Below are 17,155 nucleotides of genomic sequence, written 5' to 3' on the forward strand. Positions count from 1 at the left end.
GTGATACAGCCTGGATTCGAACCAGGGTGTCTGTAGTGACGCCTCTAGCACTGAGACGCAGTGCCGGTCTAAGAGCCCACACAGAAGCCAGACCAATGCGTCATTGGTCCAGGGTCCGTGCTATCCGGAATCCTTCAGACGTCCCTATGCCATTGAAGTTGACATTTTAAATGGTAAGGGTTATGATAAGGGCAAAGATTTGTATAACTAAACCAAGATAGACCACAGCCCGTCGTTTCAAAAAGGAACAAATAGTGGGCAGAACAAGCAAGGAGGTGGGCAGAGCCTAGCGACATCCTATTGGCATGTTCTAGTACACATCTGCATATTTCCGTTAGGGAACGCATACTCTGTGAAGTGGGCGTGTGCAATAACGCAATTCGCCTATTCACTCCTTCTAAATAACGCCATTTTGTAAAACTTTGGCAAAGGGTAAATTCTACAAAACATAGTCCACTCTGTGCATAACATATTTTAGTTTTGGGAACAGAAAATTGTATTGAGATCAAATGTTTCGTCGATGAGAAAATGTGCATAATGTCGTCCAAAATCCATCTCGTTTCATCTTCTCACACTGCCGACCACTAGGCTTCCTTTGTAGTCATAGGGTGGCGCTCGTCGGGGTTTCTAAATCCCCGTTCAAAGCCACTGCGAAGTCGGCTCAAAACAAAAGTGACTTAATTACTAGGATTCTGTGTTTTCCTTTAACGCTTATATGCCTTCCAAATTAAAAATAGTTAGACAATTCAAACATGTATTTCATGTAAAATAGATGTATGTTTCTGGACGATGCGCCATGTTGCCAAAATGACGGAGCGATGCAGATTACTGTTCGATTTGAGAAGGACGCGCCTCTCCCCGTTTTGGCCCGGTAACGTGACCAGCCTATGCCCGGTGCCCAGCGGTTCAGCATAATCGAATCCGCCCATTGGGCAGGACTCATTTTGACAACGGGAACACGAAACAAAAATAGGCAAACAGAAGAACCATCAAATAAAAACAGCAAACTATGTCTCTATCGAAATATTGACCTGCGTACTCAACGTTATATTCAGACTAGAACTCGGATTTATCTCAAAACTAGTCGTTTCTAGTTAAAGGTTTGTCCAAAATGACTAAACCGAAAGCCAACGTTAGTTAGCCAGTTAAATCATACATTAGAAAACTGTGGTAACTTGTTAGCTAGCTAATGTTAGCTTACTTTAAGTAGCTAGCATACATCATTGGAAGAATTTGCTCTGTCAACAGGATTGTTGCTAGCTAAATTAGCTAGCTATACTATATATAGGCATTCAGCTGGCTAAACTAACTAGCTAGAAGTCCTTCTAACCTTTAGATACGACAACTAATGTTTTGTTAATGCAGTAGCGTATTTTGGCAACATCACGTGTTGTGATTTTGTTGGTTTGTGTGTTTCTGTGTCTTTATATTGTTCTTAGGCCTAACTTATGTATTGACAATGACTCCTAAACGATAGTAAGCTGAAAACTGGTTATGTGAACCATAACAATGTATTTTTCTATTCTACAGTATTGGTGAGACTGATTTCAACACACTGGTAATTTCAAACCTCAAGCCACCTGCCCTCTGCTCGGAGTTCAATACCCGAGAGGAGGGCGCACAAATTCAGCCTCATACAGACAGAGGGACGGACAGACAGATATATAGACAGACAGACTGGCAGAAGGACAGACAGGCATCAGGATGCCTCTGTTCTTCAGAAAGAGGAAGCCCAGTGAGGACTCCAAGAAGCGTCTGGAGTATCAACTGTGCCTGGTAGGAGCTTTATCTCTCTGTGTATGTGAGTAATCAGGGTATTGAAGTCAGCAGCACTTTTGGTTTTCATGCTCCCCCTCTTGACAGGGACTGATTCCGACCTGGGTCACCAGGGCCTGAATTTACAAAGTGTCTCACAGTAGGAGTGCTGATCTATGATCAGGGCCCCCATGTCTTGTTCATTATGATCTAAAAAGCTGAACTGTTTCAAGTTGTTTTATAAAAACTTGAAAGGGGGAGGTGCCTTACAAGCCTCTCTGGGTTTTCTACCTCTCCTGCACATGCTCTTTTCATTTGCCTTTAAAACTCTCATCATATTGTTATGTTTTCTCTTGTGTGCAAATAAATAAAACTGATCCTAGGTCAGTACTCATACATTGTGAATATAGGCCCTGGTAAGTGGACTCTCTAGACACAATTAACTTGGAGGGAGAAAAGAACTAGCAGTACTGCATTCCTTGAGGCCTAGATCCAAATATCACAAAAATAGGGTTTTGAATGCACATCAAACATAATAACAGTAGCTGGACAAAAGGAATGCATACAAAAAAGGGAATGTCCAAACTGCCGAAGACAATGTGGGTCAATTTTTTATTTTTATGACCTTAAAATTGATTAAACAATCACCTTTGGGAAAGCAAAACAATGAGTGGACATGCCCTCTTCTATGCACCAGATCAGAATACCCTCCTTGATCCATACTGACATCTTGCATTGCCATTTTCTTTGTTTTGGCAGTCTAAAGAAGTAGGGGCTGGTGACATTCTGGACATCTCCGCTTGTGAGCTCACAGAGGTAAGTGTGATGTAGGTCTACAAATTTGCATAGATGTGTAGTATAGCAGGTATTAATGATAAATTAACGCTCAAGTCATGTTGAAAATGGAGGACAGGAGAATGTAAGAATCTTTTTGTGGGCTGTCTTGTAGTCTAGTCAACACTAAAAGTTCCATGTGTGCCTTTTAAGTATACCAAGTTCTTCAAAGTAAAATCTAATCTCTGAAATGACAGCAGTACTATCAGCATCATGTAGCTATTAGATAACATCGATCGTCTTGTTGACATGAAGAGTAAAACATCTGTCTGGTGTCCCCTCTGCCCAGGTTCCAACCAGTGCGTTTTCCATATGCAAGGTGCTACAGAAGAAGGTAAGACTACCAATTATATGTGGAAGTCTGGGTCGATAAAGGAACTTGATGAATTTAATTTAATATCACTTTCTGAATTTACTGAATGGAATTGACCTAATCTCAGGTTTATAGGTTACAAAGTGCAGAAGTGTTGCTCTTTAGAACACTGGTAAGCCAATAACATCCCTCTCTTTGCTCTACCAAGGTCTTCATTCTCCATGGAAACCAGCTGAAGTCCATGGTGCCCAAAGGCTGTTGCATCAACTTTCTGGTCACACTAAAGGTTTGAAGACAAAACATTGCATTGGACAAAGTAGGCATTACCTAGCCTGTATAGGACACAGTAGGCCTAAGCATTGCATAGGACATTGCACAGGACAAAAACATCAGAAGCGAGGTATGGACAAAGGGAGCATTACATTAGACACTGGTAGTATTAGATAGGGCAAGACATGTACTGTACTGGATGAGCACAAAGGACAAATCAAACACATGACAATACAGTCATTAAGTTGGAAAAAAACAAACATTAGAAATTACATTCAGTATACTGTCTTTTTCAAAATGAATACCTGTTATTAGTTGATCACTATGTTAATTTAGTGATATTACGAGTTGAAGGCACTAGTATTTTTTTGTTGACTAGATTTACATTTGATGAGTTGTGTTTGACCTAATAAGCATAAGGGGTTAGTTAGTCAATGACTTACCCATAACTACCTGCATGATTCAGCAAACATTCAATCGGATGACTCCTTCCAACGAGATACATCCTTACCCTTCCCACTCTCCCTGTCCATTTCTCATAGGTGTTGGATTTGCACGAGAACATGCTGACCGCCCTCCCTGACGATATAGGGCAACTAGCATCCCTGCAGGTCAGATCATTATACATATAATAGCCTTTCAAGCTAGAATCCTTAAATGAAACATTAAGAAATTGTGCTCCCATCCCCTGTTTCGCTAAAAAGCTGAGTGATGGTGCTGGAGAAATGTAACCACTCTCACAGTCATAGACAGAGCTATGGATGCAAGGAATGACCATCCATGACTATCAAATGTATAGTTTTAACTATATTTTGAGGCTATTCAGTGTTTGTTTACATTTACGTTGCTTACAAACATTGGAGTTAAACAAGCTTATATTTTGTGTTCCGATGGGGTACAACAGTTGAACTAAACTAATGAGGCATTTAGAAGTTATTCTTTAAGAATCAACGAGTATACATCATTAATATTTAAGTCCAAAAATGGATGTAGCAAATAAGGATTCTAGCTTTAATAACAGAAGGATATCAATGGAAACATACTGTACCTAAATGGATGCTCACCCGCTGCCATTTTGAATCCTCCACTTAGGTGCTGAATATAGAAAATAACCAGATCAAGGCCCTGCCGGACTCCATTGGGGATCTCAGACTTCTGCAGACCCTCAATGTGAAAGGTTTGTTTACCTTTGGTCTGAATGGGGTAGCCTTCCAGGGGAAGCCAACTTAGGAAGTATATTTTATTCAGGAAAAGGATGCATGGATTTTGACTTAGTTTGAATAGGATATGGATTTGTTGGGGTATGTGTCTGTCGGTATTGCGTGTGTGTGTGTTTGTAAAGTACTTTATCTTCCTCCATAGGTAATTGTCTAAGTCAGTTGCCTACTTCTGTGGGCCGTATGAGCAGCCTGCGCACACTTGACCTGAGTGAGAACAGTGTGAGGGAGTTACCCCGGGACCTGGCTCTGGCACGCACTCTAGAGGTGTGTGTGTGTACTCGTACATTGCCAGAAGGAATGTTGCTTTATTGTAATAACACTCATATACATTCTGTATGCTGTTAACAACCGGTCTGTGTGTTCTCACACCAGAGCCTAACCCTGGACGCTGCTCTGATGTCCTACCCCCCTGCCTCGGTGTGCACCACGGGGACTGAGGACATCCAACGGTTCCTCTGCACTGGTGAGTTAGAAAAGTATTATTAGTATAGTGTTACTCAGACAATTTTGGTGGAATTGCAATGTAGACATGTGGTCCCTACTGTACTATAAAATAGTGCAGTTATTCCATAACTTCAGGACTACTGATTCAGACACCCCAAACAAACTTGCTCAGTTTCCAAGAAAATGTCAACAGAACATGACATAAGTATAAGGAAGTCCCTAGTCAAGCCAGAGGAAATTCAGTCAATACTCTCACTTCTACCCACTCATTTACACATTTTGTCTCGTCTGTCTGTCTCTGTCTCTGTTTCTGTTTGTGTTTTGACAGAGCTGGGGGAGGAGTACTGCCCCTCGTCTCAGTTCCTGCTGCCCGTGCTGGAGAGTGACTCAGGGAAGCAGAGCCCGGACAATGTGGACAGCCTGGAGGTGGCCTGGCAGGTGAGTGCTGGCCTGGGCTGTCACCTTGCAGCCATCTTAGTTCTGTGGAGTAGCAAGGGACATTTTAGAGAGGAACATACACCAACCTTTCACAGAGCCATGAAGGAGCTCTCTGTCTCATTCTTTTACAAACACGCACACATGAAAGCACACACACACACACACCATGAGACGGACACACACACACCATGAGATGGACACACACACCATGACAATCTCATTAGTAATGATTTATTTTCATTATTGTCATAACTGTCTGACTGATTACACCGCTTGTTTCCCTGTCTCTCCATTTGCAGAGTAAGTTCAATGACTTTGAGAAGAGAAAGGTACTGTAGGAGACTTTTTAATCACTTTTTATCGTCACTCAATGGTTGATGACTCAGAGTTAATGACAGTCTCTATCACTTTCTTTCTTTGTCTCCACACACACACACACAGGAGCAGAAGCACCAGGAGAAACTGGCATTTGAGCGTCAGCTGGAAGAGAAGCAGAAGGAGCACCACCAGCTCCTCCTCATGAACAACTCCCACAAGGAGAACATCCTGCTGTCTGTCAGACAGGTGACTGCTGGGCTCACACACACACACACGCACCACACAGACACACAATCTCTAATATAGCAACCATCACAGTCATTGGAAGCCCATAATAGTCTTTAGCGTTCAGTGGCAACCTTCATTAGAACTTCATTTAGTATAAGACTACATATGCCTTACTACAGTGGTATTCAGAGTCGGGGTCTTGACCCCTAATGGTGTCGCACAAAAATATATAGATATACAGTGCCTTCGGAAAGTATTCGTACCCCATGACTTTTCCCACATTTTGTTACGTTATAACCTTATTCTATAATGGGTTAAATAAGACAATTTCCTCATCAATCTACACACAATACCCCATTAAGACAAAGCGAAAACAGGTTTTTAGAAGGGTTTGCAAATTTATTTATTTTTAATAACTATTCAGACCCGTTGCTATGAGACTCAAAATTGAGCTCAGGTGCATCCTGTTTCCATTGATCATCCTTGAGATGTTTCTACGACTTGATTGGAATCCACCGTGGTAAATTCAGTTGATTGGACATGATTTGGAAAGGCACACACCTGTCTATATAAGGTCCCACAGTTGACAGTGGATGTCAGAGCAAAAACCAAGCCATGAGGTCAAAGGAATTGTCCGTAGAGCTCCGAGACATGATTGTGTCCAGGCACAGATCTGGGGAAGGGTAGCAAAATAAATTCTGCAGCATTGAAGGTCCCCAAGAGCACATTGGACTCCATCATTCTTAAATGGAACATTTTGGAACCACCAAGACTCTTCCTAGAGCTGGCCGCCCGGCCAAACTGAGCAATCGGGTTAGAAGGGTCTTGGTCAGGGAGGTGACCAAGAACCCGATGGTCACTGACAGAGCTCCAGAGTTCATCTGTGGAGGTGAGAGAACCCTCCAGAAGAACACCCATCTCTGCAGCACTCCACCAATCAGGACTTGCTGGTAGAGTGGCCAGACAGAAGCCACTCCTCAGTAAAAGGCACATGACAGCCCGTTTGGAGTTTGCCAAAAGGAACCTAAAGACTCTCAGACCATGAGAAACAAGATTCTCTGGTCTGATGAAACCAAGAATGAACTCTTTGGCCTGAATGCCAAGCATCACGTCTGGAGGAAACCTGGTACCATCCCTATGATGAAGCATGGTGGTGGCAGCATCATGTTGTGGGGATGTTTTTCAGCGGCAAGGACTGGAGACTAGTCAGGATCGAGGCAAAGATGAACGGAGAAAATTACAGGGAGATCCTTGATGAAAACCTGCTCCAGAGCACTCAGGACCTCGGACTGGGGCGAAGGTTGAACTTCCAACAGGACAATGACCTTAAGCACACAGCCAAGACAATGCAGGAGTGTCTTCAGGACAAGACTCTGAATGTCCTTGAGTGGCCCAGCCAGAGCCCGGACTTGAACACGATCAAACATCTCTGGAGAGACCTGAAAATAGCTGTGCAGCAATGCTCCCCATCCAACCTGACAGAGCTTGAGAGGATCGGCAGAGAAGAATGGGAGAAACTCCCCAAATACAGGTGTGCCAAGCTTGTAGCGTCATACCCAAGGCGACTCAAGGCTGTAATCGCTGCCAAAGGTGCTTCAACAAAGTACTGTTGTGTCTGAATACTTATGGAAGTTTGATATTTCAGTTTATTTTTAATAAATTAACCAAAATGTCTATAAAACAGTTTTTGCTTTGTCATTATAGGGTATTGTGTGTAGATTGATGAGGGGGGAAAAAACTAATACATTTTATAATACGGCTTCCCGACAATGTGGAAAAAGTTAAGTGGTCTGAATACTTTCCGAAGGCACTGTTTATTGAGTAAATGTATTTATTGGTTTCTTTACATTTTGATAAGAGATGTTATCTGTTGACGTAAAATCGAATTGTACCGATTTTTAAGATTGTGTCAATAGATTTGGGGTGAAGTCGCGAAAAATGGGGTCCCCAGAACTAGTAGAAGAAATGGGTTCCCTGCTGAAAAAGTTTCAATACCACTGCCCTATTACTATATGTCAGAGAATGTAGAGTTGAGCTGGCCAGTCCTTTACTCCCTGCCTCGGCACTTCTCTACCTTGATGAAGGCATTTGCTGAAACGTGTTGGGTTTAATAATGAAATATTTATTTTCAAAGCAGACTTTCATTGTCCTATTAAAAGTTGACATACAATAATTGCTTTATTGGTGCATTTGCACAGATATTATTTATTTTTGCTGTCACAGTACACAGTAGCGCCTCTGTAGCACTTCGGGGTAAAGTGCCTTGCTCAAGGGCACAACGGCGGTAGGTAGTCATGTCTTCTCCCCCTCTCCAGGATCAGGAGCGTCTGGAGCTAGGCGTGTCAGTGCAGCAGAGGTTCCAGGAGGTTGAGAGGCAGAGGATTCTGGGTAAGGTCCGCCAGGCCGAGACGGGCATCGCTAACCGCATCAGCAACCTGCTACTGGACAACAAACGGTGAGGACTTGTTAAGAGAATTATGTTCTCAATGTTCATAAACTGAACTTCAATTAACTACTCAGTCTGCAACCCAGAATTTACAAGATACAGGTTGAAATGAAAACAGACAGAGGCCCAGCCTACAATAGTCAAATGTTTATTTACGAGAGCGCTCTAAAGTCAAGAATACAAAGACATCCATTTTATAGCTGCGCACATACTTCCACACTAACAGTAGATATCCTACACACATGCATACACACTAACATTAGGAGCGCTATCTTCTTCTCTACAATTCTCACCACAGTTTCTCACTACCCAGTTGACAGTTCCAGTCCCCCCCAGATTAAGGAAACCTGGAGGGGTGCTCCCTGTCCTATCTTATCTTCCCAGAGTTATAGCCGGGTCGGTTCAACCATAGTTTAATTGTTTCTAGGTGTTTTCTTAAGCATACACACATTTCTCTCTCTCCCAGTCTAACCTAGTTGGACTTATGTTTAATACTTTTAATTACTCCTTATCCATGCTACATAACCTCTAATCCCTAATGGTTAAGTTTCTGGGTATAATTATTTAATAATTTATATTTAAACCTAATCAACTCTTTTATCAGGATTAGCGAGAGGGGTGCGCACGTTTGCCAGGTTTACTCGTAATAAAAGTGGACAATGAGATGCAGAAAAAAGGAGACATGTTTAAGATTCTAAAAATAATGGATGATGACATTTGTTGACATGTATCATTAATCTTGATCTTGTGGTCTTGGTCTTGAGACCACATAAATGCAGTCTGGGTCTCCGTCTCAGCTAATAGTCTCAAACAAGACCATGTTGTTGGTACTAAACTTTACCCAATACATATTTTTGTCAGTGTTCTGTGGCTAAATAGGGGTGACATAGCAAACAATTGCCAGGGTACCTTGGTTCACTAATGTGGCAGCTGGGCACTAGGCTCTGCATCCAAATGGCACCCTATTCCCTATGTAGTGTACTACTTTTGACCAAGAGAAGTGCACTATATAGGGTGCCATTTGGACTGCAACATGGGTCTTGAGGCTGGGCGTGGGTCTCGAGCGCTCTGGGCTTAACTCCATCTCTGATTGACTGTGTGTTTTTGTGTGTCTTTTTCAGACAAAGAAAAAGTGCAGAGTTTCTCCAACAGTTGGAGCAGGACCGGTAAGTGGGAGAGAGCCTTTCTTATCGATCCACCCTTACTGGAGCAATCCATCTATGATCCTAGAAGCTAAAAAGATTACAGCTCTTACGCTGACTGAGGTACTCAACGATCTGACTCATATTCCAAATAGACTGACTGTTTACGAACAATGCCAAATGGAAGCTGCAGGCCAGAATTTCCTTCTAGAATACGTATTAAAATAAAAAAATATTAAAACGGAATACTGCTGAAAAAGAATTGTTGCAGTGTGAGATGTCTTTCCCTTATTCTGTACAGGATACGGATGGAGCATCTGACGGCCATCACACAAGAAGAGACCAACTCACTCAGGAAGAGAGAGGTAGCAGGTGAGCATGGGAAATGTAGTCCTCAAGAAAAAGTCAAGCGCAAGTTTGGAAGGAGGGCAATGTGGATTGAAGCTATAACCTCTGAACGGATTGCAATTAGCATAAGGAATGGGGTCTCTCAATGTCTTATCTTTGTATTTCCTTTGTCTCCTCTCTCTTGTCTCTCTTTCTCTCTCCAGTGGCCATGCAGAAGATGTTGTCAGAGAGCTGCTCTATGCGTCTGATGCAGGAAGCCAGTGACTCACGCAGACAGAGTCTGGTCACTGAGGCCTGCAGGAGGTCAGTACACACAGACAGACACACACGTTTGTTTTACTATCCTTGTGGGGACCAAACAATTGATTCCCTTTCAAAAATCTATTTTCCTAACCCTAATTTTAACCCTAACTCTTAATTCTAATCCTAACCCTAAACATAACCCCAGTCTAAAATAGCTTTTTTTCCTTGTGGGGACCAGCAAAATTCTTGTCAGAATTTTTCTTGTTTCACTGTTCTTGAGGACTTCTGGTTCCCATAAGGATAGTAAAACCAAAGCACGCACACACACACCACACGCTTTATCAATGAGATATTGTTTGGTCTAGTTTTCTGTGAGCACTTTATTTTTGTAGGAGGTTCCTGTTTAGAAACGCATGTCCACCTCTCTCCTCTCGTTGTAGTCTGGAGAGTCAGGACAGGAAGTTCGATCAGGTGCTTTCGCTCCAGCAGCTAGACAAATCCAAAGCCATCGCTTGTATCCTACAGGAGGTAAAATATATATTTACTGCTATGTGCGTCACAAACAGATAGATAGTAAACAAAGATTTACAATATTTTCACAAGGTAGTGAGAATGTCTAGTGTTACATGAAACACTAGGTACTGACATTGCACTTTGGTAAGGTTGGATCATACGTTGGAAAGAGTATAGAAACAGGTAGCCGACTAAACTCAACTCCACGATTTACGGTGGAGTTGAGCGGTGACTTGTGGTGGTCAGACTGGACACTGTCCTGTGTAAATGCAGGCTATTCTTTGGGTGCTGAAAGTTTTTGATAAAACAACGTCATTCTATGTGATGTTAGATCTCTAGTTTGCCCACACAAGTCGCCGCTCAACTCCATTGTAAAACGTGGAAAACAGGGAAACCCAGCCCAGTTGAATGAGCTGACATTAGTTACTCTCTGTGGCCCTCTACAGGAGGAGATGCAGAAGGCAGCCTTCCAGGCACTGCAGCTGCAGAAGGACAGTGTGCACGGCTACATCCAACAACAGGTACCTGTGGTAACACACCTTCAACATGCATTCAGTATGAATTCAGTATCATTTGATATACACACATTCAGTGTCATTTTATATAACAATCAGTATCTTTCAATATTACACACATTCAATGTTTATATCATTAACAGGAATACTACACACTATTCAACAACTCTGGCAATACTGAGGTGTATTAGTCCTGTGTTAGATCTATAGACCCTGGACGACATTATTTATTTGTAATCATTTTTATCAGTCAATCACACACGTTGAATATCAAGGTTTAGACAAACTTTAGGCTGTGGAAACCAACTGGGAGTGCAGGCTTTTGTTCCAGCCCATCACTAACTAACAGCTGATCCCACACAGCCTTTTCTGTTGTTTTTATGTTTGGGGAAGACCCCTTGTCTGAAGGTAGAATCATGCGGTTTCCATTAATCCCAGTGCTTTTTGCATTACATGCCATCATCCCCCTACCGAGTTTGCTGCCGGAGCCTCCAGCTCACCTCCCTGTTATGTTCATATGTTTCTAGATCAGGCTAATAGAAGGAGAGTTAATGCAGCTGACTAAACTGGAGGTTAAGAGACACAATCTGGACGCTGAGAACCTGCAGGTACGTCATAGATATAAGCAAATAGTTTGACATCACTGACATGTAGCTTCGCGGTTAAGAGCGTTGCTGGTTCGAATCCTTGAGCCGACTACGTGAAAATCTGTCTATGCCCTTAAGCAAAGCACTTAACCCAAATTGCTTCTGTAAATCGCTCTAGATTAAGAGTGTCTGCTAAATTACGAGAATGTCATGACTATTTGACGTACACTACAAAACTAGATCCCCCTCGCTTCTATCCTGTCCCTACCCTGGCTTCTATCCTGTCCCTACCCCGGCTTCTATCCTGTCCCTACCCCGGCTTCTATCCTGTCCCTACCCCGGCTTCTATCCTGTCCCTACCCCGGCTTCTATCCTGTCCCTACCCCGGCTTCTTTTCTTGAATATTCTACCTTGGTTTAGCCCCTCCATGTCATTCTGCCATGAGTACATTTCATGCCTCTTATTTGAAGAGGACAGGGTGTGGGCATTGAGCTTGGATAAGATATTACACAGCATTATGCATGACGGTATGTGACTAATTATTCATATAGATTGGGATTATTATCCAAATATTCTCTTAGTTTCTCTGGTGAGCTCTTTTAGGCAGGTTAGTGAGCATTTGTGCATGATGAACTGCCAGTGCTCTCCTCTGACGTGTGTGTGCGTGCGCGCAGGAGGTGCTGTGGGAGCAGCGATCGGCTCTCAGTGACCTGCTGCAGCAGCTGCTGAAGGAGAAGGACCAGAGAGAGGTGGAGCTGAGACAGGTCCTCCAGGAGATGGAGCTGAAGAGTGACTCCAACCAGCAGAACTACTGGCTGATCCAGTACCAGAGGCTGCTGGACGCCAAGCCTCTATTGCTACGCATGCAGGTAGCTACACTACCTTATACCACCATAATAAACCACCTGTGTGGCTGTTGGTAGAGCATGGCGCTTGCAGCATCAGGATTGTGGGTTCGATTACCCCTGGGGCAGCCCATTCAATAAAGTCGGATAGCATCTGCTAAATGGTGTATGTTATTATTTTTATATTACCAAAATGTATACATGGAATAAATTCCAAAGCATTAAGAGTTCTTTAATGAAGGATAATGTCCCTGGATTATTTTTTGAATTTTGTCCCCCTCCCCAAAAATATTGAATTGGCCTAAACTCTTCTTTCTGTCTGTCTCAGGAGGTTGGTGTGGAGAGTGACCTTGTCAGTCTGCTGTGTAAGCTGTCAGCCCAGCACTATCTCCCCATCATGGCCCACCACAGAGTCACTTCCGAGGCCCTGCGCCACATGACCACCAAAGACCTCCGCAAGGTGTGTAAAAATGAAGTTTGTGTCATAGAATCAACACAGACATGGCAATTCCATAACATGTTTTAAAGGTGAAACACATAGGATATTTTTGCATTATCATTTCAGAAAATGTCCATAATATATCTGTAGTTATAGTGGAATGATAGTGTTTCACAGTATTACTTACCTGCCAGTGTTGTGATTGGCTGTGATATTTGCCTATTGATTTCTCCTGCCGGAGCGGCATCTGTTGTCAAACTGGGGAAAATTTTCTGACTTTGTGGCTGTGTTATCTAGTGGAAATTGGTAATTTCCTGGTTGCTAAAATTCTACACTGTTCTTTCAGTTTGTGAGAAAACGATCACTGAATAGTGTAGGGAGTCATTGTACCATTTAAATCGCTGTGAAACATATTTTCAATAACAAAAAATGTGTTTTTGAAGCTGGTGGACTAAAACTGAAAGCAACAGCTGTAAAAAAAATATTTTTTGTTATTTAAAAGATATTACACTTCAGTGCTTATTTTCTCAAACTAAAGTTGAGTGAACAGTGTAGAATTTTGAAAAAATGTCTGGAGAAAAAAAATAATGATGTGTAGCACCTTTTTAATATCTGTGTGTTCAAATGATTATGTTCCCCCCTCTGCTTTTCTCCCAGCTTGGAATCAATGAGATGGGTATCCAGAAGGCTCTTCTCAACTGGGCCAGGGAGCAGCCCACCGCGCCTTCTGAAGGTACGCACACACTCTGCTTAAAACAAGTCATCTACTGCACTATGGGGTGATAGAATGTGCTACAAATGCATTTTTTATCCATTAGTGTGTCACCTAATTATGTTTCTCTCTCCCCCAGGGGCCTGCAAGGCCGATCCTCAGGTAGAGGAAGCTGTCCCGTCACCATCTTCTCTACCCAGCGCCCCCGGCGAGACACCCACCTCCACCCCTCCACTGACCCCCGTCAACCCCTCAGCCCCCAGCCTCATAGACGGCCCGGGTAGCTCAGAGTGTGTGGTGTGCATGGAGACAGGGGTAAGCAGGCAGACATTCAGACACTCCAGTAAATTTAATTCTGTCTCCCTCTCATTGTGTCTCTCTCTCTCTCAGTCTCAGGTAATCTTCCTGCCCTGTGGCCACGTGTGCTGTTGCCAGATGTGCAGCGATGCCCTCCAGACCTGCCCCTTATGTCGCAGCAACATCGCCCAGCACCTACGCCTCTACCACGGCTAAAGGGACCTTCTTTCCAACCTTCTGAGGCCTCAATGTGGCCTGGGAGAGCCACAAGCACTCTACCTGCAGGCTTTTGTTCCAGCCCAGCACTCACTTCATCTTATGCCTGGCAATATCTGCAACTCTTATCATACAAGTCTAGGAAATAGCCTGTTTTCTCATCTTTAACTCTGTCAACCAAGTCACTTTTTTAAATCACATTTTGTGACCCAAAAGGGACAAGGTCAATGACTGTTAGGTGTGGTGAGGGAGAGATGTCTTACCTTAGTGAAATAACTGTCTAGTACCTTTGCTCACTCTTCTCTTCATAGTTTAAATAGTGGTTGGCCACCCTTTAAAATGCATCATCATACATATCATACATCAAATGGTAACCAATGACACTTTTCTGATCTCTCTCTCTCTCCATTCAAGTGCTCTTATAGTCATTTGTAAACATAGCATGCTACAGGTTATAGGAAACTTATATTGTACGGAATGATACCATCTAAAAATATGCTGAATATGAAGACATTTAATGATATTCAATTGTAATGTGGTGATGTGTTATAATGTTCCTTAGCTGGTTATGTGATCACTTTCAACTTGTGTGTATTCAGCTTCTGAATGTGTTCTCTTGGTTGGTTCAATAGACGCTATCATACTCTCTCCTAGCATTTGCCACAGATCACCTATATGTACTGTCAATGGCTTTTCACGCACTGAGCCGAACTGGGCTGGGCCCGGTTTCCCAAAATCCTCTTGTGGCTAAATTAATCGCAAGAACCTTCGTAGGAGCGTTGTTTCCCAAAACCATCGTTACTAAATATGCACTTAACGCTTGTTATTTAACGGCTGCCTCAGCTGTTCTACAAGTGGTCTAAGTGCGTCATTTTTTTTTGCCCTTTCAGTTTATACACAAGATCTACGGATGTTTATCTGTGACCGCCGATAACTACAAATACCAAGTTACCAATGTCTTTGCAATTGTTACATACAAGCGAAAACCGAGCTGTGTTGGCTACATAGGCCAATATGTAAATCAATTTCATGTTAATTCCATTGAGTTATATTTAGCTAATTTGCCTCCATTTAATGTGTAACGTGCGCACTGATGTTCCAAAGCTACAACTGTGCATTATTTTAGGGTAGCCTCAGCAATGGAATAAGCCGTCTCAATATTTGCAGCCATATGGTGATATCTCGGAGCTGATCCGTCGTCGTATTGTGGAACAATTTGAATGGAGAAAGCTGATCCAAGGGCAGCACTGCCTTTGTTTCGACACCACCAGTATCAAAAAAATGCTCCAACGACGCACTTAGTGAATGTTCCCAATGTAGTGCTTTGGGAAACATGAGAGTTCTTCGGTCGTTATAGGAACGATCCATCGTTAACATTCGTAAGCTTAAATTGCATCGCTATCGGGGAAACCCGGGGCCTGGTCTGGTTAGGCGTCCACCATGTCAAAAGAAAATCTCTGGTTAGGGTTGGCAAAATTGTGTGAAAAGAGTATCAGTGTCAGGTACATGATCACTTAAAGCTGCTCTAGAATGTAAATATATACAGAAAAATGTATAGAATATATCCTTTCATTTGTATGCAAACAGCTTTGTATATGGTAGTGTCAAATATAGTTACACTGCATACAATAGCATGTTATACACACCTGTTTAATATTTACTTATTGCATAGATTGTTCAGTTTCCTTCCAATAGTGTATATCCTTAAAATACAGTTATATCAAACGAAATGGGCAGATAAAATACCATATGTGTGGGTGTTATTTGATGCAGTGGGCATAGCCTGGCACCTAGCCTAGTATCAAGACTCGACGTAAACCATATCGCTAATTTAAGAGTGTCACATGGTCAGGCCTCCAGCCTCAGATTTATGCCTGCATCGCTCTAGGTCTTCTATGCATTAAATGCTGAACTTTCTAGATGTTAAATCACTTCAGTCTATTTCATGTATACTTCTTTCATTCCAGTGTTGGTAAGTATGGGTTGTCATCACTTAGGTAACACTCCGTATCCTGCTATAATATGACCATAGGAATTTATGCATTAAAAAAAAGGCATGTTCATGTAGCCTTGCTTATATTGAATTATTTCATGCCATGCATGTTGTCACTTTTGTGATAAGGTTATGACAATGTTATTGCAGGATACGTGGAGTAACGGTTACCGTCACTTCTCTTCACTAGTAGTTTGATGGAAAAAGCCTATGCAAATCTGCTCTACCCTTTTCTTGGTTTGTGATTTGACAGTGCATTATCTTAGTCATTTAATACACTGACATTTGAATAAAATGTAAACTGCATTTTGATGGTACTCTGGTCGCAAATCAAACATGTGAAAGTTCGTTTTGATCATTTAATTCAGACATGAATTCCTGAACTACAAGACAAAAAACACATGTTTTATGAAGTTGTAGGGATGTTTTAAAACAAATATTTTGTAGCTGCCCTGAACATAAATATACTGAATGTGTTATACTGTCCAAGAAAATCTCAATTTCAAAAGTTAATATTGTTAACTCAAACAAGGTGTTTGTAATAGACTGCTGTGCCACTCGGGAGCCCCTAAGGCACTGCATCTCAGTGCTAGAGGCATCATTACAGACCCTGGTTCGATTCCAGGCTGTATCACAACCGGCCGTGATTGAGAGTCCCAATTTGCCCAGGGTAGGCCGTCATTGTAAATAAGAATTTGTTCTTAACTGACGTGCCTAGTTAAATAAAATTGTTTAAAAAAAAAGAATAAACATGGCATAAAACGAATGTGGACATTAATAAATGCATTTGTATAGCTTCCAAAATATTTTTTACAATGGTGGGGGAGGTACAACTTCCATCTGCTTTGATTGGTCAATTTGGACTGCGAGAGGCTGTAAGAACCACGAGAGATGATGGCGTTAGGCCATTCTCTGAGCCAGTCCAAGCCTTAGACGTTTCTTCTCTGGATGTACTTGGTGTGTCTTCAGCTTTGTTTTCTAGGCCTTCTGAATTGATGGACTCTTCCTCCACTTGAACCTCAGACCACAAGGACCTAAC

General features: G+C 42.3%; 1 protein-coding gene across 3 annotated transcripts; it reads left to right on the forward strand.

The window, feature by feature from the left end:
- Positions 1-16,428, forward strand: lrsam1 (leucine rich repeat and sterile alpha motif containing 1). Of its 3 annotated transcripts, none has more exons than XM_038970385.1 (24): positions 1-173; positions 1,531-1,776; positions 2,515-2,571; positions 2,879-2,923; positions 3,111-3,188; positions 3,715-3,783; positions 4,265-4,349; positions 4,535-4,656; positions 4,765-4,855; positions 5,165-5,274; positions 5,574-5,603; positions 5,716-5,838; positions 8,136-8,275; positions 9,388-9,432; positions 9,710-9,780; positions 9,960-10,059; positions 10,392-10,527; positions 10,959-11,033; positions 11,555-11,635; positions 12,289-12,483; positions 12,788-12,919; positions 13,556-13,631; positions 13,750-13,925; positions 14,001-16,428. In XM_038970385.1, exons 2-24 carry the CDS (start codon positions 1,705-1,707, stop codon positions 14,121-14,123), a joined length of 2,232 nt encoding a protein of 743 aa, XP_038826313.1. In that variant the 5' UTR covers positions 1-173; positions 1,531-1,704; the 3' UTR covers positions 14,124-16,428. The 3 variants fall into 3 exon arrangements, with proteins under 3 accessions (XP_038826313.1, XP_038826312.1, XP_038826315.1); XM_038970384.1 differs by lacking the exon at positions 1-173 and adding an exon at positions 850-1,100; XM_038970387.1 differs by lacking the exon at positions 1-173 and adding an exon at positions 854-1,100 and having other exon boundaries at positions 10,440-10,527.
- Positions 16,429-17,155: the final 727 nt, after the last annotated feature.

Source organism: Salvelinus namaycush, chromosome 31 (genome assembly GCF_016432855.1).
Source record: "Salvelinus namaycush isolate Seneca chromosome 31, SaNama_1.0, whole genome shotgun sequence".
Taxonomy (NCBI): domain Eukaryota; kingdom Metazoa; phylum Chordata; class Actinopteri; order Salmoniformes; family Salmonidae; genus Salvelinus; species Salvelinus namaycush.

Coding starts and splice junctions, on each gene's coding strand:
- lrsam1 (XM_038970385.1), top strand. CDS start 1,705: ATGCCTCTGTTCTTCAGAAAGAGGAAGCCCAGTGAGGACTCCAAGAAG. Junction 10,060..10,391: donor GTCACTGAGGCCTGCAGGAG/GTCAGTACACAC, acceptor TTATTTTTGTAG/GAGGTTCCTGTTTAGAAACG. Junction 12,484..12,787: donor CTCTATTGCTACGCATGCAG/GTAGCTACACTA, acceptor TGTCTGTCTCAG/GAGGTTGGTGTGGAGAGTGA.